A 25,020-nucleotide genomic window follows, 5' to 3' on the forward strand; every position below is an offset into this window, starting at 1 on the left:
CACATTAACTTCCAACAAATATACACACATCTGTAGTTAATGTAAAAATGTATTAAAATGGTATTGGTTTTGCAACTACTGCCCCTCCCCCGCTTCCTTGACCATTGTCCTCCAGTATCCCATGATGCACACACCGGCGAGGCAGATGGACTACAGGAAATCAAGCTTCAAATAAAAGAGGAAATTGTGAAACTACATACCTGTGTATGCCATCTTGGTTCTAACAGTCTAATGTTTAGTGTACTTTAGCGACTGTGTTGGAGCCACAATGGCGCCTGTGCCAAACTCTTTAATCTATATACCATAAACATCGGCGTGACTGAATCAGCTGACTGTGATCCCGCATCAGCAGTAGATACACGGACTGACTGACAGCAGGGGAAAGGGGGAAAACAGGCATTAGCTGATTAATCAGGTAAGACGGTGGTGTATTATATATATATATATATATATATGAATAAATATTGTAAGTAAGAATGGTCTATTTGTAGTATGCATGGTTGATAAAACGAACCATCTGCTGGACTTGTAGTCATCTGATGATATCCTCTTTCGATCGCAGAAATGACAGGTTACCAGATGTTGATATTTTCAGATAGGAAACTAGAACACAATCTATGCATTTTTGTATGTGTTATATTTATGAAGTAATGTGTATATCTATAGTACAGAAAGTATATGTGATGGCCCCATTGTATTTGTATTGAGCCGGGAGTGTAATTGACTGCTGGATTTTTATAAACACACATCATTAATCCTCGGTAGGTAGATGAGACAATGACGTAAACATACAAAAACACCAGGACAAGAAACCGAATTGATTATCACACTAACTTAGATACTCGGATGTAGTGTTTTTATTTAACAAATGCAGCCAGCCGTAACTTGGCCTGTAATGAGCACAGCATTTTGTGATGAGCAACTGAACTAACTGACCCCTGCTATAGTGTTTGTGTTAGAGAATTGTATTACACGTTAGGTTCATTGCTGCCCAAAAAAACAACTTTAACACTTCAAATCAGGTACGATATGGTGATAGACAAACATTTTAATCATCAGTGATATATGCTTCTGATATCAATTTAAAACAAATAATAATAATATGATTTAATAATCCTGTAGTTCATACAACTGTGATAAATGAAACCAACATTTTAACGGTGGAGTATTTTTTTAGATAGCATTAAAGTTAATGCGTAACCATCAATTGGAAACAACGCATTTAAAGGTCACGCAAGCTTCCTTTAGAAACGCCGATGTGTATTGCAACATAATATGCATATATAGTTTAACATTGTTTTTGTTGTCAGTCAGTAATTTTGACATAATATATTTCTGCGTGGCAACACAACATTTAATAAATCGTAGAATTTGCACTGGCACGTCTATCTGGGATCGTCTAGTTAAATGAACATCTGTTCGCACAGTAGGTCATGTGGTCTGATCAGCAGATCAGAAAATGGAGATGCGTTTTGCGGAACAGCCAGTAGTCGTATTTAATATTGATTAAAACCTTTTTTTGCGTAGGATATATGCGTTAACCATTTCACAGGCACATTAAAAAGGCTGTATAATTAATAGGTAGTTATTATTTTATCAAATTAAAACGTACATTTATTATAGCATCCGATCTTGTGGGTATCCATTTTACATTAAAGCAATTCAAAAGAAAGACAATAAGATCATCCATTGCACCCCCAAACAATTACTATATTTTTTAGGACAGGCCTAGCATCACTCCACCAATGAATTGTCCAAATGTACCTTCCAAAGGGTTTATGTTTGAAATAATTCCACTGCAAAAATCAATTTGCCCTTAGAGAAACATGACTTACACACAACAGGAAAGGAGGCTGTACCTACTGTACCATCCTTCTCATTAATACTGGTCTTAATGGGCCCTCAGACTGTTGAATCTAAAAGTGAAGGATTGAATACTTTTTTTCTGCGGACCAATATTTGCTATAATGGCTTGTATATGATAGTACTATATAACATTATACACAAGGTTTATTTTAAAAGCAAAATAATATTTAATGCTAAATAAGTTTTTCGTTTTTTAATTTTAAATGGAGATATTTATATTTACAGGTTAATTTGTTATTTATATTTAATATTTAAATAGTGAATTAAGCTTACGTGTGAATGTGCTTGTTATGGTTTTAAACATTATTTTGGATACTGGAAAATCCTGATTGAGGCATCATTGAAAACATGCTTGATTTAGAAACAGATGAATCCACAGTGATTAAGTGACGGCTGACGGTTAGACGATCCTGTGACTGAAAGCACAGTGATGCATGTTGAAATATTTCCGATTTCCCTTCGTTTTCTAGACCATACACACTAATTACATATAAGTCAGTATAATGTAATTACATGCTATGTTTTGACAGCCAATAATCATATTAGTAACAGAATGAGCAGATATACAGTGCCTTGCGAAAGTATTCGGCCCCCTTGAACTTTGCGACCTTTTGCCACATTTCAGGCTTCAAACATAAAGATATGAAACTGTAATTTTTTGTGAAGAATCAACAACAAGTGGGACACAATCATGAAGTGGAACGAAATTTATTGGATATTTCAAACTTTTTTAACAAATAAAAAACTGAAAAATTGGGCGTGCAAAATTATTCAGCCCCTTTACTTTCAGTGCAGCAAACTCTCTCCAGAAGTTCAGTGAGGATCTCTGAATGATCCAATGTTGACCTAAATGACTAATGATGATAAATAGAATCCACCTGTGTGTAATCAAGTCTCCGTATAAATGCACCTGCACTGTGATAGTCTCAGAGGTCCGTTTAAAGCGCAGAGAGCATCATGAAGAACAAGGAACACACCAGGCAGGTCCGAGATACTGTTGTGGAGAAGTTTAAAGCCGGATTTGGATACAAAAAGATTTCCCAAGCTTTAAACATCCCAAGGAGCACTGTGCAAGCGATAATATTGAAATGGAAGGAGTATCAGACCACTGCAAATCTACCAAGACCTGGCCGTCCCTCTAAACTTTCAGCTCATACAAGGAGAAGACTGATCAGAGATGCAGCCAAGAGGCCCATGATCACTCTGGATGAACTGCAGAGATCTACAACTGAGGTGGGAGACTCTGTCCATAGGACAACAATCAGTCGTATACTGCACAAATCTGGCCTTTATGGAAGAGTGGCAAGAAGAAAGCCATTTCTTAAAGATATCCATAAAAAGTGTCGTTTACAGTTTGCCACAAGCCACCTGGGAGACACACCAAACATGTGGAAGAAGGTGCTCTGGTAAGATGAAACCAAAATCGAACTTTTTGGCAACAATGCAAAACGTTATGTTTGGCGTAAAAGCAACACAGCTCATCACCCTGAACACACCATCCCCACTGTCAAACATGGTGGTGGCAGCATCATGGTTTGGGCCTGCTTTTCTTCAGCAGGGACAGGGAAGATGGTTAAAATTGATGGGAAGATGGATGGAGCCAAATACAGGACCATTCTGGAAGAAAACCTGATGGAGTCTGCAAAAGACCTGAGACTGGGACGGAGATTTGTCTTCCAACAAGACAATGATCCAAAACATAAAGCAAAATCTACAATGGAATGGTTCACAAATAAACATATCCAGGTGTTAGAATGGCCAAGTCAAAGTCCAGACCTGAATCCAATCGAGAATCTGTGGAAAGAACTGAAAACTGCTGTTCACAAATGCTCTCCATCCAACCTCACTGAGCTCGAGCTGTTTTGCAAGGAGTAATGGGCAAAACTTTCAGTCTCTCGATGTGCAAAACTGATAGAGACATACCCCAAGCGACTTACAGCTGTAATCGCAGCAAAAGGTGGCGCTACAAAGTATTAACTTAAGGGGGCTGAATAATTTTGCACGCCCAATTTTTCAGTTTTTTATTTGTTAAAAAAGTTTGAAATATCCAATAAATTTCGTTCCACTTCATGATTGTGTCCCACTTGTTGATTCTTCACAAAAAATTACAGTTTCATATCTTTATGTTTGAAGCCTGAAATGTGGCAAAAGGTCGCAAAGTTCAAGGGGGCCGAATACTTTCGCAAGGCACTGTATATTTAGATGAACTTTTAATTCATCCATATGTCCCATCCCTAACTTGTGTCATACAGTGTAGAACTATTGATTATTATTATTATTATTTATTATTATTTATTTCTTAGCAGACGCCCTTATCCAGGGTGACTTACAATCGCAAGCAAATACAAATACATTCAAGTGTTACAATATAAGTCATACAATAAGAACAAGAAATACAATAATTCTCAAGTGTGACAAACCACAATTCAATAATACAGCAGATAATAGTGAAAGTTACATCAGGATATGATTAAATAGTGATAGTTACATCAGGATATGATTAAGTACAAAATACTACAGATTAAACACTTGGCAGATTACAATATTCTGAGGTACAAGATTAAATGCAGTAAAATAGGGGGCAGATAAGAGCAAAATAAAGCATATTTAAATGAAGGGTGATAGTGTCCCAGGATACAACAGAGGAGTTCTACAGGTGCTGTTTGAAGAGGTGAGTCTTAAGGAGGCGCCGGAATGTGGTCAGGGACTGGGCAGTCCTGATACCTTTAAAGCATCAGCTTTTAGTATATTATACAGAAAATATTAATAGGAAAATGTAGTTTGGTGGCACAAGCCTGTGATGATATCAGTGTATTATTAACAACTCCCAAAGTGTGCTCTTTGCGTTTCAGATTACATTTCTGCATCCGATTCTTTCTGCTTGCTGATAATTGTGCGTCTCAATCCTGCTGTAGTTCCTTCATGGGGACTAGACCTTGTCAGACATTTTATAAGTCAGCAGTAACAGGTTAAAGCACGAAGGGGCCCGTGATCGGAGTGTTTTTGGAGGTTTTGAGGGATTCAAAGACGGTGGGAAGCAACACTTATCCAGGGAGTGCTTTTCTTGTTAACAAAGTACCTTCGTACCCAACAGTTATCAACATGTATTTCAACATAAATGCACCCTTTACAGAGGTTTCCTGTGTATTAAATATGAGTAAACTCAAGTTATAAAATTCCATATAAGGGATACACCATGAACGTTCATGGAGGACTGTAGTTATTCCTTTTCAATGATTCTTTTCTTAAATTGCTCGCTGGTTTGCTCAAGATTATTCAGCATTTGGCACATGGTACATTAGATGGAGAAACTATTCCAGTAACTGTTTTCTGATAAGGAAGTGTAGACTAGTCAATATTGCAATTTAAGAAATCTCTGTGGCAATGTCAGAACACATTACTTTCTGGGAGGGGGGAGGGGGGAGGGGGGAGTCAGTTCTGCTATTGTGTGGGAGTGAGAAGCTCACATTAGTCGTCGTGTCAGCTGACTGTGTGTGGCTGTGCTGGGGATTCTGTGCCCCTTCTGCTGCAGTCGTGTCTCACTCTGCTTACCCTGCTCTTCCCCCGGTCACTGTGTGAATTCAGACCTGAGATACTGTGCTGAGGGTGGGAGGACCAGGGAGAAGTAAGTAGAAGAGGCTGACATTTTCATTCATTCATTTCATTCATGTAATGGTGTTTTTCCTTTCTAAATGGCGTTGCTGTTAAATTGTGGATGTTTACTAACAGCAGAACAAGGCAGGGAAGCCTTGTATATTTGGACATGCATTTAATCTACTGTAGGCAAATCTGCTCTATGAAATGTTTTTAATGGCTGCAAACGGTTGATATTCATTAGCTTTGCCCCCCACTGGAAGTTATTAACCACGCACCTACCAGAATTTATTGGGAATTAACCCATCCTTGGCAATTATTTAAACTAAAATGATACAGCCCAGTTGGCAACAGCTAGCTTACTTTGCACTACATTAGAGCCATAGTTGTAGTTTTGATTCATAAAGCACTCTGCATTTGGTAATATTCAGTATGTCAAATTCATAATATCCAATTGGCTATTGCAGCACAAGAGAAGGTATGTCCATTAAAGTTCAGACAGCACAATGAAGTGATACAGTTCATTAACCTTGGTAAAGAAAGGGCATTTGTGTTTAAAGTGGTTCACTTCAGGTTTTTTAAAATCTGTTATCATTATCCAGAGTAATTTCAGTGTCAGGATTATTTTATTTATTTTTTTTGATTAAAAGATTGCTGTTTGCTGTGAAACACTTTCCAAGTCAGACCATTCCAGTATCGCTGAGAAAAGTCATTTTTTCTTCTTTGACACATTAGCTTTGCTGTGAGGGGCATGTAAATCTTTTAAAGTACAGAGCTCCCCATCTCAACTGGGAGAACAAAATATATATGGCTACCTACCATCTCACACTGTTTGGGCAAGAAGATAGGCAGGTAGGTCCTGTGGAGGTTTAACTGAGCAGAGAGTTAAAAAGGCTTCTTGCTGATCTCCTCGTGAGGCGTGTGCAGGGTGAGCAGGACGGGCCCATGGTTTCTTCACACCTGACTGTCTGAATTACCAGTCGGTTTCTAAGAGGACAGGAATGTGGCGCAATCCTTAAACATGTGCTCGGGAGAATAAACCGACCACGTGCTAATTAAACCACAACCAATATTACAACACAGTCACGTCTTTTTATCCAAAAACATTTTCCTTTATCTAAAAGGGGAATACAGCCTAAATAAAGGAATTTGTGATGCCATCATGGTAAAAGTAAACTGTAGCAATGTTATTATTTACATTACATACCAACAGCGTGAGGATTTCAATCTTTCCATTTCTGACGCTCTGACTTTAAGGGTGGGCCAAACATTTCCATGCCTAGGCGACAGCATGTCCTTTAATACCCCCTGCTGAAGATGCATAGCTCCAGTGCATGGCCGGGAAGCTTGCACCCCCACCATCAACTGCAGCAACGGCAAATAATATTTTACACAAAGAACATGTTCAGTAGTTTCATTGGCTTATAATCTCAGTAATACCCTTGCACAGAGGACATTACCGCTGATGGCTCGTTACCGGTTTGTAATCTCTTGTACAGTGGTAGTGGAGCGCTGTTAATAAGAATGCATTTTGGTAAAGTTTAAACAAGGCTTCAGTATATACAGTAATACAATGTTGCACGCCACCAAGGTACATAGAGAATACTACATCTTACTATATTACTGTATCTATTCAACGTATTAAAAAACAAATGGACAAGTAAACCGTTTTCTATTCCATATAAAAATAACTATTGCTGAGAGGCTGTGAGCGAGACTGAATTTTTGTCATCATTTAGTCACTTTTCAGTTTATAATATTCACTTGCCTTCCTGCTAAAGTCCTTCCATTAGCTCAGTGCAAAACCCAGACAAAAAGGTAAAATGAGACAATAATTTGTTGTTCCTACAGTTTACGCGGTTATGTTCGTGAGCTCTCCACGCCATGTAGTATTTATCTGTTCTATTAAAAGACCTCTGATGCACGTTTTTTCCATGTCTACTGCTGTTTACATATGAAGAATATCTTTACAAGGCAGAATCCTGTTCCCTGATTGGTTGATGCATACTACACGTTGGTTGTATGAAAGTGAGCATCTTTTTCTATCCCATGCTATACAGTAGAAGCCAGTGTAGCCTTATTCTGTCATTCCTGTGCGTCTTTAAAACAAACAAAAAAAGCCACCCAGTAACAAGACATTAAAGTCTGTGACTCAACTCAAAGATCAGTATATATGTTACTGCTTAGCTGTCTGTAAAGGTGACTTTGCAGCATCACTGCACACAGAGCTGCAACAGCCACAGATGTGGTTTGTGCGAGATTCAAAGCGAGTGCCCCTTTTCTGAAGGAGAAAAGACATTGAATGTTAAAGGCTGTATTGTTCTACTAGGTTTTTGGAATGTTTAGATTGAATTGTGATAGCCCTGGCAGGAGTGATGAGGACAGGGTTTTAGTTTGTTTTCTGTAGATTAGTTACCCAGGTGAACACACACAGGGCATGACACCAAAGAGTCACTCAGAACAATGAAACAAAACAAACAAAAAAAAACATTCAAATAAGAAGTGACTCTTCTAGTCTTCCTAAAATTTTTAATTAAATAGCATTTTTTTGTTTAGAAAAGCATTGGGCTTTAATAACTTCGTAAGCCAGCTCATTTTTTGGTAAGCATGTACTATTAATGCTGCCCACAAATGGATGTGTTTTTAAAAAAAACATTCTCACTGTACAATGTATATCAAACATCACTATGTAAGTGTTAAGTTTCCTAAGACATGTACTCTTTCAACGGTTGCTGGTTACTAGCTTGGTTGTATTGTCCAGTAACTGGCAGAGTTGAAAGTTCACATTAGCTCGAGGTCATGTGACATTCAGAATGACAGCAATAGAAACTAAATAGAATTGAAGCGTCTAGCTCTTTAATACGGCCTTACGGCACATGGTAATATATTCATATTCTAGTATACTACCTACTGTTTTGTTGTAAGTCAGTGGCCGGAAGACTTGCAATTCTCCTGGCTATAAAAACAGTTGTTAATCTGTGGTAACCATCTAGTTACCGCATCAGCTGCTTTTGTTCTGTGATTTAGTGTTCTTGTAACTGGAGTATCCAGAGGTAAGGTGAGTTAAACCTGGCATCAGCTTTCAGCAGACTGAATAGCTCTGGAGTTCTAGAATGACACTATCGTGGGGTTCTCCTAGCTGCGTTGAATTTGAGTGAAGGTTCTGGCTTCAAGATGGATAAAAGTATGAGGGTTTTGTTAATGGTTTCCAGTGATTGGAAACCTTTGACTGAAGAGCACCGCAGGGTTGAATACATTTTCTAACAAGGCGTTTTCCTGTTCGTTTTGCCTTTAACAGTTAAAACTACAAGATGGATTTCTCAAAGCTTCCTAAGATCCGCGATGAAGAGCAGGAGAGCATGTTTGGATACGTGCATGGAGTCTCCGGACCTGGTGAGTCCATTGTTTTATTATGTTAAAATGAAGAAAACAGAAGTTATGACCAATTCACACAATATGAAGGATATTACTATAGAGCTTCTCTCCTATCTGATGTGTAACAGCTGGAAATCTCCCCTGACTGTAACGACACAAATCATCTCAAATTATGCATTGAAAAAGGGTGAAGAAAAATCTGCTTCTGTTAATGGCCCTATGACATTTCTAATGTACTATGCTTAAAATAGTTAAGGAAATTAAAGAAGATAAAATTTCTTAAATATTTAAACTCATTCCTTTTTAGCTGGAGTAACGTAAATGATTGAAGTTGTATTTCTTGTCCTTGAAGGTGAACCAAGCCACATATATCTCAGTTTCTTCTTCCGCAAGTCTCTGTGAATCCCTTTTCATTAGGACTTTCCTGAAGTGAGAGGTTGCATACTGCATTCAAAAAATACCAGGCACAAAGCAAAGTAAATGGGTTTTCGACTGTAGAAGAGATTTGCAAGCAGACTACTTGACCAGCAACGTGTTTGTTATGTTTTTGTTCTTTCACTCCAGTCGTCACCGCGTCTAACATGGCTGGTGCTGCCATGTACGAGCTGGTGCGTGTGGGGCACTGCGAGCTGGTGGGAGAGATCATCCGTCTGGAGGGAGACATGGCAACCATCCAGGTCTACGAAGAAACCTGTATCCTCACTGTCCCACTACAGGCCAGCTTCACTCACTGTCCATGTGGTGATGGGCCTCTCCAGCAAAGAAGTTGACATTTCCTTTTTAGATAGACCGGTACGGTTTGGCCACAGATTGAATGGTGCTTTACAAAAAAAACAACCTGAATTAAAGGTAAATAAAATCTGTGTTTCAAAGGGAAGTGAATTAAGGCTTAATGTGCCCCTTAAGTGAAATACCTTTTAAAATGGTAGCTGTTTTCATGTCTCTGGTAGGATTGTATTGTCACAAGCTGGGTTACACGAATAGAATGGCTATAATGCAGTTTAGAATAAATATAAATATGCAACTTGACATCGTTGTAGCGTCCATATTTCCAATGCTAAGAGTTATTGTAGATGGGGAACCTAATATTAATATAGGGCTCTTGATAGTTCCTGCTCCACCTAAGCTGTCAGGGATGCCAGAGTGTAGTTTCTTGCTGCTCTCCTTAAGTTGAGAAACAGTAACACGCTGTGGTCAAATGGATCTAAACCCTGGTCTTTCCCTGTTCCATGCAGGGGTACATTTACTTGATGAAAAAGCACTTTTGGATTGGGGGCAGGGGGCTAATACTTTTAGCATGAGTTTAAGTAAGGACTTTGTTGAAACCAAAACTAGTAAGCTTGGGAGCTTCAGCAGCCCAGTAGTGTCTCTGTGAGTGTGGGAGACTGCAATCCTAGTTTTCCTGAGCCGCTCCCTTGCAGCTGGTGTGTCGGTGGGAGATCCTGTGCTGCGGACTGGGAAGCCCCTCTCCGTTGAGCTGGGGCCTGGCATCATGGGCTCCATTTTTGATGGTATCCAGCGCCCCCTGAAGGACATCAATGACCTGACCAAGAGCATCTACATCCCACGCGGAGTCAACATCGGGGCTCTGAACCGAGACCTCAAGTGGGAGTTCACACCCTCCAAGAGCCTCCGGGTGAGGCCAGCATTGCCCTTTTTATTCAAAATGCATTATTGGTTTAGAGCTGGTATTTGGACATTCTACTTTTCCACTGTAAACCGCAAGCCAAAAGGGTTGACATTTTAACTTGGGTAGCTAACATATATTCTGCAGTGATCCAGTTAGGTATCTGGATGGACCACCTTTAACAATTTAAAGTGTTTTTGTGAGGCGTCCTATTTACTCATAGAAAATAGCCATCCAGTGATTGATATTCAAGGATTGTAAAGCAAAGCTCCTGATGGATGTGATTGTGTTGGCTGATGGCATTTGACTGGACCTCCTTGTTTGTGTCTCCCTCCCCAGGCTGGGAGTCACGTCACAGGCGGGGATATTTACGGATTGGTGCTTGAGAACTCCCTCATCAAGCACAAGCTCATGCTCCCCCCACGGAACAGGGGCACTGTGACCTACGTGGCTCCGGCCGGAAACTACGACATCTCTGTGAGTCCACTTTTCACACGGTGTAGCAGGGTCTGTTTTGAAATGTGACCTCGCGTTTACAAGAACTTTCTGTTGGCACTCATTGATATGTAATGAAATCCAGTTGGACCAGTTTAACAACATAGCGAGTGAGTCCTTTGCTTTGACCATTGGGCAACCAATCCAGATTGCTGATCCATGCTTGTTGTTTGAGCAGTATAGTGTGTCTTGACACGCTCAGCGCTAATATTGTCCTATCCGCTCTTCTCTGCACTGTTGTATTGATCACTGCTCTGTGCTGTAATCCCCTGCAGGATGTTGTGCTGGAGCTGGAGTTTGAGGGGATCAAGGAGAAGTTCACCATGATGCAGGTGTGGCCGGTCAGACAGGTGCGGCCAGTCACAGAGAAGCTGCCCGCCAATCACCCACTGCTGACCGGACAGAGAGTTCTCGACGCACTCTTCCCGTAAGCAGCAGTCCCCTTTGCCAGGGATGGAGTTACACTGGGGGAGACGGGAATGTATGAGGGGCCTTGCTGCATATGAATATCAGTGTGTCTCCATCACTGTAATGGGTGTGTGACTGGAATCCGTAAGATGCCAAGCTCTGCTGTGTGGTGCAATGGCGAGAATGCTTGATTTACAAGCTGTTGCTTTTTGTTTCTGTGCCACTCTCTCCATACTATTGTGTATTTTGTTCTTGTTTGGAAATCAGTGGTTTTTCACAGATGCACACAAGATTTGTTAAGAATTAAGGGAGATGTCATTAATCTAAGTAGCAGTGTATCTAAATATTGCAACTGTTTTAAATAATTTATATGAGGGTCATTGTGTACCAAGTTTATAAAAATCTAATTTGTAACAGTGCACGCAAGTCTCTTTATTATATTTATGCCGGTACAAATAAGTAAACAGCCAGGAACGTCCTATGGTTTTAACAATAACGATATTTAGATCCTCTGCCTTTTAAACCAATTGAGTAGACCCCCGTGTGAGACTGCTTCTGGATCTCATTGTGATTTTCAAAAAAGGTATTTTATCTTCAAGGAAATCACACTTTGATTTTCGTAGTTTGCAAGTCTGTGGCGTTGAATTGTGAATCTGTCAATATAATAAATGGCTTTGACAATGATCTGTGTCTGTGGTAGAGAGGAAGGGCTTGTCATGCATGTTCATAAACCTATCAATGACCCTGCACATCTCCGCAGTGGGTGTTTTATGAATTATGGAGAAGCAATTTTCGACATGCTTTAATTCTTTCTATTAAAATGCAGAGCGTTTTCCTTGTTTTGTTTCCTTGCATGACTTTGACATTTCCCCCTGTGTGTCTGCAGGTGTGTGCAGGGCGGCACCACGGCCATCCCCGGAGCCTTCGGCTGTGGCAAGACCGTCATCTCACAGTCCCTGTCCAAGTACTCCAACAGCGACGTCATCGTCTACGTGGGCTGCGGGGAGCGAGGAAACGAGATGTCTGAAGTACTGAGGGATTTCCCTGAGGTCAGACTCTCTCACGCTTCTCAACAACAAAGTCACACGTTTTGATTTGAATTCCTGTATGTAAAGATTTCTTCATTTGATGAGGTGTGTGTGGGTCTGAATGCTTCCTGCTGGCTGCATGACTAGATTCACCACGTGGATACTGAGTGAAATACAAACCATGTAACATATTACATCTTAAATACATTACATAGCACTTCTTCCAGATATTAGAAGTGGACCATGCTGGATGAGAATTGCAAATGTAATTTGCGTCACCTTAATGAAATACGTGTCAAAGAGGTTGACGTATTCCAGCCCTCCTATTTTGTATGAGGAATTTTTTACTTTCATCTAATTGCTTTTGGGGTATTCTGGTTAAATTGGGATTACTGCTTGACATGTCTCCTTACTTCTGTGGGACAAACCATTTCAACCCCTCTGTCATTTACAACACCTCCCCCTTCTGTCCATTCCTCTGTCTGATCCTGTGGTGACTAATCCCTTCTTCCCTCTGCTGCAGTTGACCATGGAGGTTGATGGGAAGACGGAGAGCATCATGAAGAGAACAGCGCTGGTTGCCAACACCTCCAACATGCCTGTGGCTGCCAGAGAGGCCTCCATCTACACAGGTACACACTTGACATTACATCAGTAAGCCTCAGTGCAGACTCAGAAGGTTTATTGAATACTGAAAACTGGACAGAGAAATAAGTTAACAATTAATGTTCAGACTTCTAAAATAATGGTGAAGTAAATATAATTGTAAGACATTGCTCCAGGTCTTAACCCATTTTCCTGTATCTTTAATTTGAACATATAGTGTTGTACAATCATGTTGTATGTGCATACAGTTTGTTCTGTGGTGTTTATTGTGGAAGAACATTTAACATTGAAATAGACTTGAATTAGTCAAATTGGCCTTGGGAAAGATTCGCCAGAGTATTTTCTAGCTACACAGCATTCTACATCTTTACTATTTAGCCAGATTCAATACCTGCTGTATGGGTATTGTGTGTGTGTAGTTACACTTCCAGGCAGGTAGGTGTCAGCAAAACTAAATGGAAAGAGTCTGCTTATGTAAACTGTATTTGCAACTCTTTACATTGTTCATTTGGAAGCTAAGTTATTTGAAATATCCTGAACGTGCAGTTCCTTCCAAACCGGCTTTGCAGCTTAGGGAAATAATGTCCTGTCAAAACAGAACAGTGGTGCCTTGCATCTGTTCTCTTGCTGCAGAATGTTCTTTTACATTGATTTTAATGGACCACTGCCAGTTCACTACAACTATGGTGATGTGTTCTACAATAAATAAAAGCAGCACTATAATCTTCAGTAGACCTTCCACCTGGTTTCATTTTAGATTGTGCTGTTTTAAACACTTTAATCAGTGGTAAAAACAAGACATCAGATTGCATATAAGTTTCATGCCATGTTTTACTGTGAGATTGTATAGCGAAGATGATTAAATAAAACCTGGAATGGCTTATACTTTCAAGCACTGGGTCATTTTGGCTATTGTGGCTTTGTATTTCAAGCTGAGTTTGTTTTGGGTTCACTGCCAGGTAATAAACATACATTTGTCCACGCAAGAATCTATGTGTATGTGTGTTCCCGTTAATCAGCGATTCCTCTGTACAAAAGCTGGTGCGCTCAACAATGTCTGCCTTCCACTACTCTGGATAAACTGTGTTTGAAATATGGCAATGAAAACCCTACGCAGAAGGTTGCAGTTAATCAGTCTGACCAGAAAGTTGTAGTTCGTTGACACTTTTGAGAGCTCAGGTGTGATGGAGGTGTCCCCTTGCCTTTCCAGGTATCACCCTGTCTGAGTATTTCCGTGACATGGGCTACAATGTCAGCATGATGGCCGACTCCACCTCTCGATGGGCTGAGGCTCTTCGTGAGATCTCGGGACGTCTCGCTGAGATGCCTGCCGGTGAGGCCACACTTCCTTTCTCTCTTCATTTTACATACACTATGTATGTTTGTGACCAAACTTAAAGGTTGTGACTAAGGAACTGGTGGCACATCAGAAAAATAACTTTTAAAGCAAAATTAACTTTCATTTAACTAATTAAATAGTTCTATGTTGTGCTAAAAATATCCAAATAGGTATAGATATACATATAAGCATATTCGATTAGTTTACTGGCCTAATATTTTGAGGTTTAGTTATCTTCTCTACACTGCTATAGCCATTTTCAGTTTAGTATTCTGCACTCTGCAGTGTTAAAGGAACTGCTGTTTTTAATTCTTTGTTTTTGCTTTTTGTTTTTTAGACAGTGGTTATCCTGCCTACCTGGGTGCCCGCCTGGCCTCTTTCTACGAGCGTGCCGGCAGAGTGAAGTGTTTGGGTAACCCTGAGAGAGAGGGCAGCGTCAGCATCGTTGGGGCGTGAGTACAGTAAAACTCCTGGGCAGGGTGGGCAACAGTGACTGCTCCACTGGGAAAGGGAGGCTGCTGCTGGGCCGGCATTCAGAAACTCAGGCCTGAAACTTCACTGAGAATTCGGCTCGAGTTGCAGTGTTGTGGTTTGGAATAAACACAAAAAATTAAAAGTACTGCCGAAAAAATCTTAATTTGATATCCCACTTTCTTTTTATATCCAGCCCATTTTGCTTAATATTACTTTCACAAACTGTTTCCTTGGGACAGTGTAGTGGTTAAATTGTGGGATGTCAAGTTTTTCCAGGACAGCTAGTGAACCAGTAAATGCATAAGACTCCAGCATAATTCCTGTCTTGGTAAGCCTGTGCTTGCCTGTGATCTATTTCATAAGAATCGTAAGCAATGGCAGGTTTTTGTAGAATTACTTGTTAACTAGAATACATCTTTTTTATTTTTTTAATAACTGATGTTTTGTTAAAGCATGTTTATTTTATTTTTTTGGCAGTGTGTCTCCCCCTGGTGGTGACTTCTCAGATCCAGTTACATCAGCCACACTCGGTATTGTACAGGTAAACAGATCCATTGAACTGCAGTATAGTATAAGGAAGCAATGGAGTTGATATTGTCAACACTGCTTAAAAAAGTAACAACCTTTATATGTAAAAAAAACCTACCTCTACTACCTGTAGAGGTATCCTGGGTGGAAAGTTTTCCCTTTTTGACTGGTTGTGACTGAGAAACTTACAGTGGTGGTTCTGTCTAGTTTGCTCGCTCTGTGTCTCTTACCCACAGAGCGATTAACCGGTTTCAGATTTTCATATACTCAGAACACACCTTCATAGCTGTCATGGAATGTGTGACTGAGTTAAGGCCTGTAGCAAACCAGTACAGAACATGATTATTACATTATCCTCACAAATCCAAGCAGCTGTTTCTTCACTTGTTTAACTTGGAATGGTAAATTAACCCAATCGACACCAATGCCTGTCACCTATGGAGAATCCAAATAATTGATTTGTGCAGCTCTAGGACACAGTGGCATGAGTCCCAAACTAACCTGTGAAAGGGAAGGGACTGGGTGCAGTGTTAAGAGTTCCTGTTTGTTGCTCAGCAACACACCTCAATCCTGACGTGAACTCTCTGTGTTATTGAATCTTGGTTCTCTCTCAACAGAGACTTGACAATTGTGGTGATTTTTTTGGATTAATAACTAATTTTGCTAGCGAGCCAAAATTTAGACCCAGTTGAAAGTGCTGTTTTGGCTTAATTAACCAATAGGGGTGCTGCTTCTGAATGTTTTGCCAGGTGTTCTGGGGTCTGGACAAGAAGCTGGCTCAGAGGAAGCACTTCCCCTCGGTGAACTGGCTGATCAGCTACAGCAAGTACACGCGCGCACTGGATGAGTACTATGACAAGCACTTTGCAGAGTTTGTGCCTCTGCGCACCAAAGCCAAGGAGATCCTGCAGGAAGAGGAGGACCTGGCTGAGATCGTGCAGCTCGTCGGCAAGGTCACACTTTATGCATTTATTACATTGCCTGTTCCTCTCGCTTGACTTTTCCATTCACTTTTTTCTCCAGCCTTAAACTAGCCCATATCAAGTTTACAAATCCAAATCCTATGTACATGTTGGCAATATCTAAAGCTCTTTTCTGCACTCTCAAAGATCCTTTTAAATGTTGAAAAAAAATCATGTGTTTTGTAGGCTTCCCTGGCAGAGACTGATAAAATCACTCTGGAAGTGGCCAAGCTGATCAAAGATGACTTCCTCCAGCAGAACGGCTACACTCCATACGACAGGTGCAACAACAGTAACCCTTTCTTTTATTAGAAGTTACTGGTGTTCATGTATTTACCCAACTTAAAACAACAACAAATAATAGTTTAGACCTATTTATAACAATGAGAGAGGAAGCTACTCTAGGCTGTGTGCTGTCCTCTATATCATCATATGTGTGTTTTGTGCCTTGTGCTTTCCACAACCCAAGAAGCCTGGAGTGCCTTAATGCAAAAAAGCAAAGAAAAAGAAAAAAAAAAACTTTCATAAGCATGGGCTCTTCCACTCATTTTACCCTTGTCTCAGTATTGCTGATCAGATGCTTTAATAACTTAATTCTGCTGGGGATTTCGGGGCCTACCCTCATAATTCCGTATCAGTTAATTACTTGTTCTTTTTAATGTTTGCTGTTTGTCGTGTAAAGCGACGATCTGCCTGTTGGCCTGTCTACCGCTGTCCAGGTAACGGATTGTCGTTTCTTTTCCTCTAGATTCTGCCCATTCTACAAGACGGTGGGCATCCTCTCCAACATGATTGCGTTTTATGAAATGGCGCGCCATGCTGTGGAGACGACCGCTCAGAGCGACAACAGGATCACCTGGGGCATCATCCGCGAGAACATGGGCGAGATCCTCTACAAGCTCAGCTCCATGAAGTTCAAGGTAATCGACCACACAACTTGCTGTCTACCCTCCGGGCAGTAAAAACTGTATTGGTCATATTGCATCATCATTTATTTGTATTTGGTGCTATTGTTGCCGATTATCGGTATAACTTAAAAATTCAGAAGCTTCAAGTTCTTGGGTTGGGTTAGGATCATCTCCTTTGATTCAAAATCTAGTTAAATAGAGGGTTTCCCTTTCTCAATGTCTTGGGAGCTCTTTCTCCTCCAACACCCCAACCTCCATTTTTGGAGCTGTATCTACCTTACTGGGTTGTAGTTGGTTTCCATCCCCCAGCCTTGTTTGACCTCTGACTGGTGTCAGAGTCTCACCTCAGTTGCACAAACAGCTTTTACAGTGGGTTTCAATGCATTCCTCATTATTCAGAACTGCATTTACACCTCAGCTGAGTTTTGGTCCCTGATTAATCATTTCTTTCTCTGACTTGTCAGCCTTTTCGTTTAATGTTTGTTACATTTCAGGACCCGGTGAAGGAAGGGGAAGAGAAGATCAAGGCAGATTATGCCCAGCTCCTTGAAGACATGCAGACTTCCTTCCGCAACCTGGAAGATTAATTCACCTCACCACCATCTCAGACCTTCAGATTTCCCTGTGCAGTGCAGTATTTGGACAAAAAAAAACAAAACATATTGTGTGCTTTTTTTTTTTTTTCTTTCTTTATATTTCCTTTTTAATAGGTCTTGCAGCAACTCAACATTCCTTTTTGTTCCATGGTGGGGGTTTTGTTTTGTTTTATTTATTTGGCCAAACATGGTGTTTGCATTAGATACCCTGTTTACATTTGTCAAAACCAGTTTTACATTGTCGCCAGCAAACGTGGCATGTGTTGATGGTGTAAAAAGCAGATATTAAAACACTACAACAGTGCTGCAGTAATATTTTTAGTATCTCTCTGTTTCCTACATTTTAAAGAGAACTGTTGTTAAATGGCACTGGGGACACGTGATAACCATCAGGCATGTTAGTTTCATTACAAATCGTATTGTGCGATTGTGTATTTTGTGCATTAAGGTATATTGCATACAAGGGTTATTTAATACTACCAGCAAAATAAAATGTTAATTATTCACAGTAAAGTAAAGTAAACCCTCATAAGTAACACAGATCTGTGCGTTTCGACAAGGAAGGCTTTATTTTGCAGTAAATGTGGGTAGTTTGTATTTAACAGAGTTCATGTAAAGGTGTATTACACTTGAAACTGTACACACATTGAGTCCTTTGCAAGCTTATTTCAGCTGTGGAGCACCGTGTACATTTAGGGCATCTTATATCTGTGGCCTCGGTACACAAAAGGGCCATCGTTTGTCGTGATGACCAATGTTAAGACCTTCCTGATTTTCTATTCATAGCTGGTTTGACAGTCATTGAAAAAGGGCCCCAACTGGGAACTGAACCTGTAATCCTGCAGTTGTGAGCTCCTCCCTCCCTCCCCAGTATGTAACCCTGCCTGCACACCATTCCGCCAGGACGCTCTGAACTCTTAAAACCGTGGATGTACTTATTAATGCTCATATGACCTTTAGAGTTTAAACACAAGGGATGCAACACATCTGTATTTATTGCAGGCCAGTAATGGAAGCCTGTTTTATGGTTCTGTATTTCAGGTGTTGTAATGTTTTTGTTTCCGATTATTATTTGTTCACTGTTTAGTCGTCGTGTTTACTGTGTGTTTTGGTGCACAAAGGAGTGTACTTGTTGTTTTTCATGTCTTCAGTGGTACATGTGTAAAGCTGTTTGAGTCCCAAAGAATAAAGTGGAGAAAGTGATCCAAGACTGTGCACTGTTTTATTATTGTCTTTCTATACCTGGGCATCTTGGCATAACCACATTAAGCTTCTGGTAGCTGGCTGCTCCCATCTCCTTTGTGTTAGTGTTAGACTTGGCATTTACTAAAAGGACACTGTAAGCCAATTTATTTCACATTACATTTTTCTTCACTGTCTTTTCCATATACAGTTGAATGCTGTCCACATATAGTCTTATACATACATGTCGCAGTAATCTATAAAAAATGATGAAGGGCTTATATGATGGCTATTGTGTTTGGGTACAAGCATTCCTGATTTGTTAGTTTAAATATTTAAACGTGCTTAATACAACAATTTCAACATTTAGGAAATTAAACAGATCTAACAATCCTTGTTCTGTGTACAGTGAAAACATAACTTCACCTTGTGAAAAATCCTTTGATTTCAAATGCTTTGAAATGCAACTTCTAAACAGATCCTCCCATTAGTTTTTAGTTTACTACCCTCAATTAAAAAAAAGATGTGCAGCAGGATATTAAAACAGTCTGCAATGGTACATTTAGATACAAAACTCAAAACAAGGTTGCACATTCATTCCTCCAATCTTTAAATCACATTCTTCTAATCTATTAATGAAGTAGGAGGTTTCTATTAGGCATGACAAGTGAAAAACTTATAATAAATACATTATTTTTATTAAATAAAAGTGTTATGAACAGAAACAAGTGCTTCTGAAACGTTTTCTTTGTGGTAGTAAAACTTCATCAAGCTGTTCATGCTGTGGAAATAAAAGAGGACAAAATAACTGACAGTACATCAAATAACCTGAATAACGAGGGCAGTGTGCGCAGTCTGGTTAGTTGATTTTCTGGATAATTAAAGTAACAAGGATGCATTGTGACTGCATGCGTCTAGTTTTGCTTGCTTTAAAAGCACCACACTGCCTGCTATTAACCTATGTAACACGCAAAACCCAATTTCATGTCTAACACAGGAATAAATCAGATAAATACATGTTTTCATGGGAACAGGTGGTGGTCTGGTTAATTGACTTCCAGATACTGCCCTCAGTACTATAGCTACAAACATGAAGGCAGCAGGTCTATATTCCACATACAGTAATGTACAAATCTTGTTTACTCATCAACAAGACAGTGTCCCCCCAGTTTTAAGGGGAGGTTTTGACAGTCTGCCATAAGTCACACTGGAATGTGTGTGTGTGCCACCTGTGGCTGTCGTTTTAAAATCTGAGTTAGATTCTGATGGCCACCTTATGTGATATGTTAGGCACTGCTGTCACCAGATATATCTCATTTAACTGCAGTCTGAACCAGCCAAGAGCTTCAGACTGCTGTACATTAAAGCTTTATACTGCCATCTTGTGAATACAAAAACAAAACCAGGAATAATTAATTTCTGACATTGAACTGCAAGCCCAAGCTTTACTGACCTGTGGGTATCTATTTCTTGAAACACATGAGCTTCTTCCTGAACTGGGGCACTATGATCGCTACCAGTCCCACCGTGACCCCCACAGCTGCAGCCACCACTCCAATAATCGTCCCGATTGACTCTTCCATCCCGAACAAGCCTAGGGGAGCACATCATCATAATCACGTGTCCCATTTTTCTGCCTGCACCACGCTATAGAAATACTGCCGATGAAATGCTTTACGAGACAGTTAAACTGCTGTTCAGACATACTTGTGCCAAATTACTGAACGCAGCAGGTTTTTTTTTTTTTATCACAGTGTGACATAGATAATCCAGCAATATGGAAACCGATGAATACCTGGGAAAAGGTTAAACTGATAAGAATGAAATATAACAATGCGAAAGAGAAAATGCCCTAATTCTCCAGCCTGTGAACAGTGTTAACCCTGCCGCTCACATCAGGGTTCCTTAGTCACTGTGGGTCCATGCAAGACCCCTATGTTTTTAATGTATTCTTGTGTTTCAAGTCAGAGTGGAGGCCTTGTTGATGGAGATGGTATTAGTGTACTCCAAGGCTGTGGCTGGTAGGACATTCAGCATGACTGGCACCAATTTCCAGTTCACATTATTTTCAGGTTCATTCTATATTGCTTTTCAGTTCAAATCTTACATTCTCTTTGGCTAACATCCTAATGACATCAAGTTAGAAAATAATACAGTATTTGGGCCTGTTTAAAAACTAGGCTGGATTAATCCATTGGTCCTGATCAGGACTGTTATCTTTGTCTGTTACATGAAACTGTACAGTACTTTCAGATGACCCTGGGTTGGAAAGCATTGTAAAAATGACGAAAATGTCACTTTTGTTATTGATTGATCTTTTTAAAGAGTGGATATTCCAAACTTGACTAGCAACCTACTTGTCTGGCTTAATGCTTAAATGATCTCTTATATTACTCCTTGTGCCACATCTTACCACATTAGACAAAAGGTTATTGCCAACTCTTACCCGATCTTTTCCTGACACTCAGCTTTGTGCCATCTCCTTCTAAAGTACTTCCATCGGGTAGTGTCACAGAGCAAATGTAAATGCCATAATCGCTTGACGTGACGTTGAGAAGGGTCATGGAGGCGACGCCTGTGCCAAGCCAATCCCCGTTCAAGAACACTCTGCCCGAATAGCCCTCCTCCTTTGTTTCATTCCCAACCAGGACTGTCAGTGTCTCCTCGCTCTTCTTGTTGTACCACGTCACAGACAAATTGCTGGAAACAAAGTGACCACTCTGGGTAAACTGGCACGAGAACACCAAGTTCTCCCCCTCCACCGCTTTCTCTGTTGGGGGGCTCTGAGACACAGAGGGCTTTAATTTTGATTCAGGCTCTGAAGTGGTGTTTGTGTGCTGTCCTAGGGTGACCAAGTGCAGTTGTAGGGCTGTGTTCTGAGCAGTCTCAGAGGCTCCATCCCCTCGTGTTTGGATAGCGACTGTGGCACTGTTAGCAACATGGTTGCTTTGGATTAAGACAGCTGTTGGCAAAAAAAAAAGACAAGACAGGCTTTAGAGATGCTATTTTTACCAGAAATGAGTCAATGAAATGAACACTAGGCGTTCTAACAATAAAGTTGATCCTTTATCAGCCTTTAAAATCTCATGAGTACAATCTATCAGCGCTGCTTTCTATACTTATCTGGGGTGATTAAAAGTACCGGTAACTTAAATGAATTTGCTACTTAGGAGTATATTGCAATCTGACTTCATGTGCTTTCCTTCCTTATCATATTTTTTTAAATGTATGATCTGTAATTTTGATAAACTAAGAAGTATATGCAGCAGTGACCCAAACATTATGAAGAACAAAAGGTTGATATTCAGTATAACAATGTGTTTAGTATACATGACCACTTGGCCTTTCTATATATATCAAGTGACCTGCTGTAGGAATCTTGTCATTATGTAACAGTGTTTTTTATAACACAGTACTGTCTCTTAAGCACTCCACTGATCCATGTCTGGCATTGTCTCTGCTGTTCAAATTACAGCAGTCGTGTACACACTCGGCCTTGTAACCACAGTGTCTCGGGGATGTAAATAAAGTAATTAAGCGGGCCTCATGTTAAAGCTAATGTTACAGTGTAAAGTGTGTTATTGCCCCAACTCTAACCTTATTTGAAGTACCTTTTTAAAAAAAGAAACAACAACAGATACGTCTGCATGTACAAAACGCCTGGTAGTGCCTTATTTGAAACATTTCAATGTATGTGTTGTGTATAAAGATTGTTCAATAGTTTAAATAGGCCGCATTCTCTAATCCTTGCAAAAACAGGCTCGTCAGTCCAGTCATAAATGGCTAGAATGAGAGTGGCAACTGTTTTTCTGGTGTCATCACTCAGGGACCTAGTGTCATGAGCTAATCTCAGCCTTTTGTCAAGTGTATAAGAGTGATGTCAATTACCATGGTACCATACACTACAAACTTGGTAATTATGTCACAGAAAGGTAAATATTAACTTTTATCAACAGCTACAGACACTGTATGTATATTTATATTTACTTGAATGGAATTACTCTAATCACTTCCTATGCTGTTTTATTTCAAAGGTCAAGCAGTAACCACATAGGAAGTGATTAAACATCAGGAAGAAACAGTTTCATCTTTTTCTGGACAGTGTTTTACTCTATAAAAAAAAAAAATCAATCAATACACAGTGGCATCCAGTGCAGCAAAATGATTCCATGTCAGTACTACTGAACCAGGTCCACTGTGCCAAATTTGCTCAAACTTGATTGTGTTGCCATCTGCAAATCATTGCAATGTTATCCCAATGTCCCAGCTCCCAAGGGTTCTCATTCAAGCCCAACAGAGACTGCATGTCCTTGTGCCACACAACATATGACAGGAGTTCAGAGAATGAGACCAGCGTTACGAGCGTCCCAGTGAGCAGCGAGGGCTGAGGCTCTTCCATATCTATAAATAGATCTAGAGGCTAGTGGAAAACTGAAACAAAATACTCTGATGCTAAAATTAGAACTCTAAAAGTCAAATGGTTTTACATACTACTGTGCTTTGCAAGTCTAAAACCTGGACAACGTTCTTCATCATTCATAGTAGATAAAGCAAGATACAAATTGAATCGTCTACAGATGAAAAAAGTTTTCTGACAAAGATATTTGAAATCTGGAAATTAACTTTCCAATGAAGCAAAATCACCCTAAAATATAAAGTCTGTGCATCAAAACTTGTTAAACATGTGTATGTATCTTACTTTTCAAATATTCAACCAAGGCCAACTACTACAGGAGCATGCCAAACTTTCAACATAAAAATTACATAACTGTATCCTTATTGGTGCTGCACCTGAAGCGGCACTTCTGTTAAAATTTATTTAATGCAAAAACCACCAGCAGAGTTACAGATGCTTTGAGCTTCCAGATCACAGTACTGCAACATACATTATGTCTTTAACAATATGGAATAACTGACCTACAATTAAAACTGATGCATTTGTCATCTGCTCTGATATATGTAGGCACAGATAAAGAAACACACAGAAATGTGCCTGGACTTACCTATAAAAGCTGTGATTAAGAGCTGTGGGAAGGGAGACCCAAAGATTTTGGAAGTTACGAGGTTCATGGTTATTGCTGAATCTCAGCTGCACAGTGCACAGAGAGGGAGGAGAAAGAACCCAAGCTAAATGCGGCCAATGACTTCTGCAGCAGTCTTATTTTTAAGTTGGTGTCATAATAGAAGACCTGCTTTCTGTAGCAAAACAATTTGACTAATGATTGACTGGCTCAAAAAACTCACAAAGTGCGGATCCCCTTCTTATTTCTTATTGTATTATTCTTTATATATCAGTACAGTGAAACTGATTATCCGAACTCCTCTATTATCCAAATACCTCTATTATCCAAACACCTCTATTATCCGAACAGCCCCTTGTTAACCTGTCTTGTGTGTTGTGCTCTGCTGCTCTGTTAACAAAGAAAATGCACTACTCAGCCATTAATTTCTGGTATTTACAGAACAGTGCATTGCTGTAGGTTTTATATTTTTTCCTACATTTAGTAAAGTAATGTTAAATATTTTTACTGTCACAATTCAATTATCAGAACAATTCAATTGTCATAACACCCCCTGGACCAATCAATTTGGATAATATACGTTTTATTGTACAGCTCTGCAGAGTCCCAAAATACTCTCTGTGCTTTCATTGACGACTGTATCATACAAGTAAATGTCTCTACTGTAGGCATAGGTATTCAATTAATAAAACACTTCAAAATAAAGGAAATAAAATACATTAAAAAATACTGAGCAATGATAAATAATGAAAGTACTGAATGAAGTTGATAATAGGCTAAAAAAAGGTCGTTTTATTATTTCAACATATTTTTTTTTTTTTTAAATTAAAAAATCACCATTTCAGTACTGCAACACGTTTCACAACGGTCAATTAACTTCGTTTGAAAGATGGAACCACACTTAATATAACTGTGTTACAATGTCCAGCAGTCGTTTGAAAAGAGCACATTTCTAATGACTTTATATATAATTTTAAGGTCTGCGCAACTTCGCTCAAGATGCTGCCCAGC

The 25,020-nt window shown here is 39.8% G+C and overlaps 2 protein-coding genes across 3 annotated transcripts; one reads left to right on the forward strand and one right to left on the reverse strand.

The window, feature by feature from the left end:
• The first annotated feature begins 260 nt into the window (after positions 1–260).
• Positions 261–19,009, forward strand: LOC131737711 (V-type proton ATPase catalytic subunit A-like). Of its 2 annotated transcripts, none has more exons than XM_059028411.1 (15): positions 261–415; positions 8,759–8,853; positions 9,400–9,528; positions 10,257–10,471; positions 10,802–10,939; positions 11,233–11,384; positions 12,252–12,414; positions 12,917–13,025; positions 14,210–14,332; positions 14,676–14,790; positions 15,290–15,353; positions 16,090–16,293; positions 16,489–16,583; positions 17,051–17,222; positions 17,705–19,009. In XM_059028411.1, exons 2-15 carry the CDS (start codon positions 8,772–8,774, stop codon positions 17,795–17,797), a joined length of 1,854 nt encoding a protein of 617 aa, XP_058884394.1. In that variant the 5' UTR covers positions 261–415; positions 8,759–8,771; the 3' UTR covers positions 17,798–19,009. The 2 variants fall into 2 exon arrangements, with proteins under 2 accessions (XP_058884394.1, XP_058884395.1); XM_059028412.1 differs by lacking the exon at positions 261–415 and adding an exon at positions 5,368–5,491.
• LOC117972764 (uncharacterized) lies at positions 17,855–24,217 on the reverse strand. The gene is made up of 4 exons (XM_059028417.1): positions 23,992–24,217; positions 21,435–21,950; positions 20,442–20,582; positions 17,855–19,769 (listed from the first exon to the last, which is right to left on the reverse strand). The coding sequence occupies exons 1-3, from the start codon at positions 24,056–24,058 to the stop codon at positions 20,452–20,454; spliced, it is 714 nt and encodes a 237-aa protein (XP_058884400.1). The 5' UTR covers positions 24,059–24,217; the 3' UTR covers positions 17,855–19,769; positions 20,442–20,451.
• Between the last annotated feature and the right edge of the window lie 803 nt (positions 24,218–25,020).

The sequence above is a fragment of the Acipenser ruthenus genome, chromosome 8, assembly GCF_902713425.1.
Source record: "Acipenser ruthenus chromosome 8, fAciRut3.2 maternal haplotype, whole genome shotgun sequence".
In the NCBI taxonomy this organism is placed as follows: domain Eukaryota; kingdom Metazoa; phylum Chordata; class Actinopteri; order Acipenseriformes; family Acipenseridae; genus Acipenser; species Acipenser ruthenus.

Bases quoted from the DNA above. Each gene is read 5' to 3' on its own strand.
- LOC117972764 (XM_059028417.1), bottom strand. From the start codon at position 24,058: ATGAACCTCGTAACTTCCAAAATCTTTGGGTCTCCCTTCCCACAGCTC. The intron at 21,951-23,991 runs GTAAGTCCAGGC...TTTTGCCAACAG, and splicing joins CTTAATCACAGCTTTTATAG to CTGTCTTAATCCAAAGCAAC. The intron at 20,583-21,434 runs GTAAGAGTTGGC...GTGCTCCCCTAG, and splicing joins GAGTGTCAGGAAAAGATCGG to GCTTGTTCGGGATGGAAGAG.
- LOC131737711 (XM_059028411.1), top strand. From the start codon at position 8,772: ATGGATTTCTCAAAGCTTCCTAAGATCCGCGATGAAGAGCAGGAGAGC. The intron at 14,333-14,675 runs GTGAGGCCACAC...TTTGTTTTTTAG, and splicing joins TCTCGCTGAGATGCCTGCCG to ACAGTGGTTATCCTGCCTAC. The intron at 17,223-17,704 runs GTAATCGACCAC...GTTACATTTCAG, and splicing joins TCAGCTCCATGAAGTTCAAG to GACCCGGTGAAGGAAGGGGA.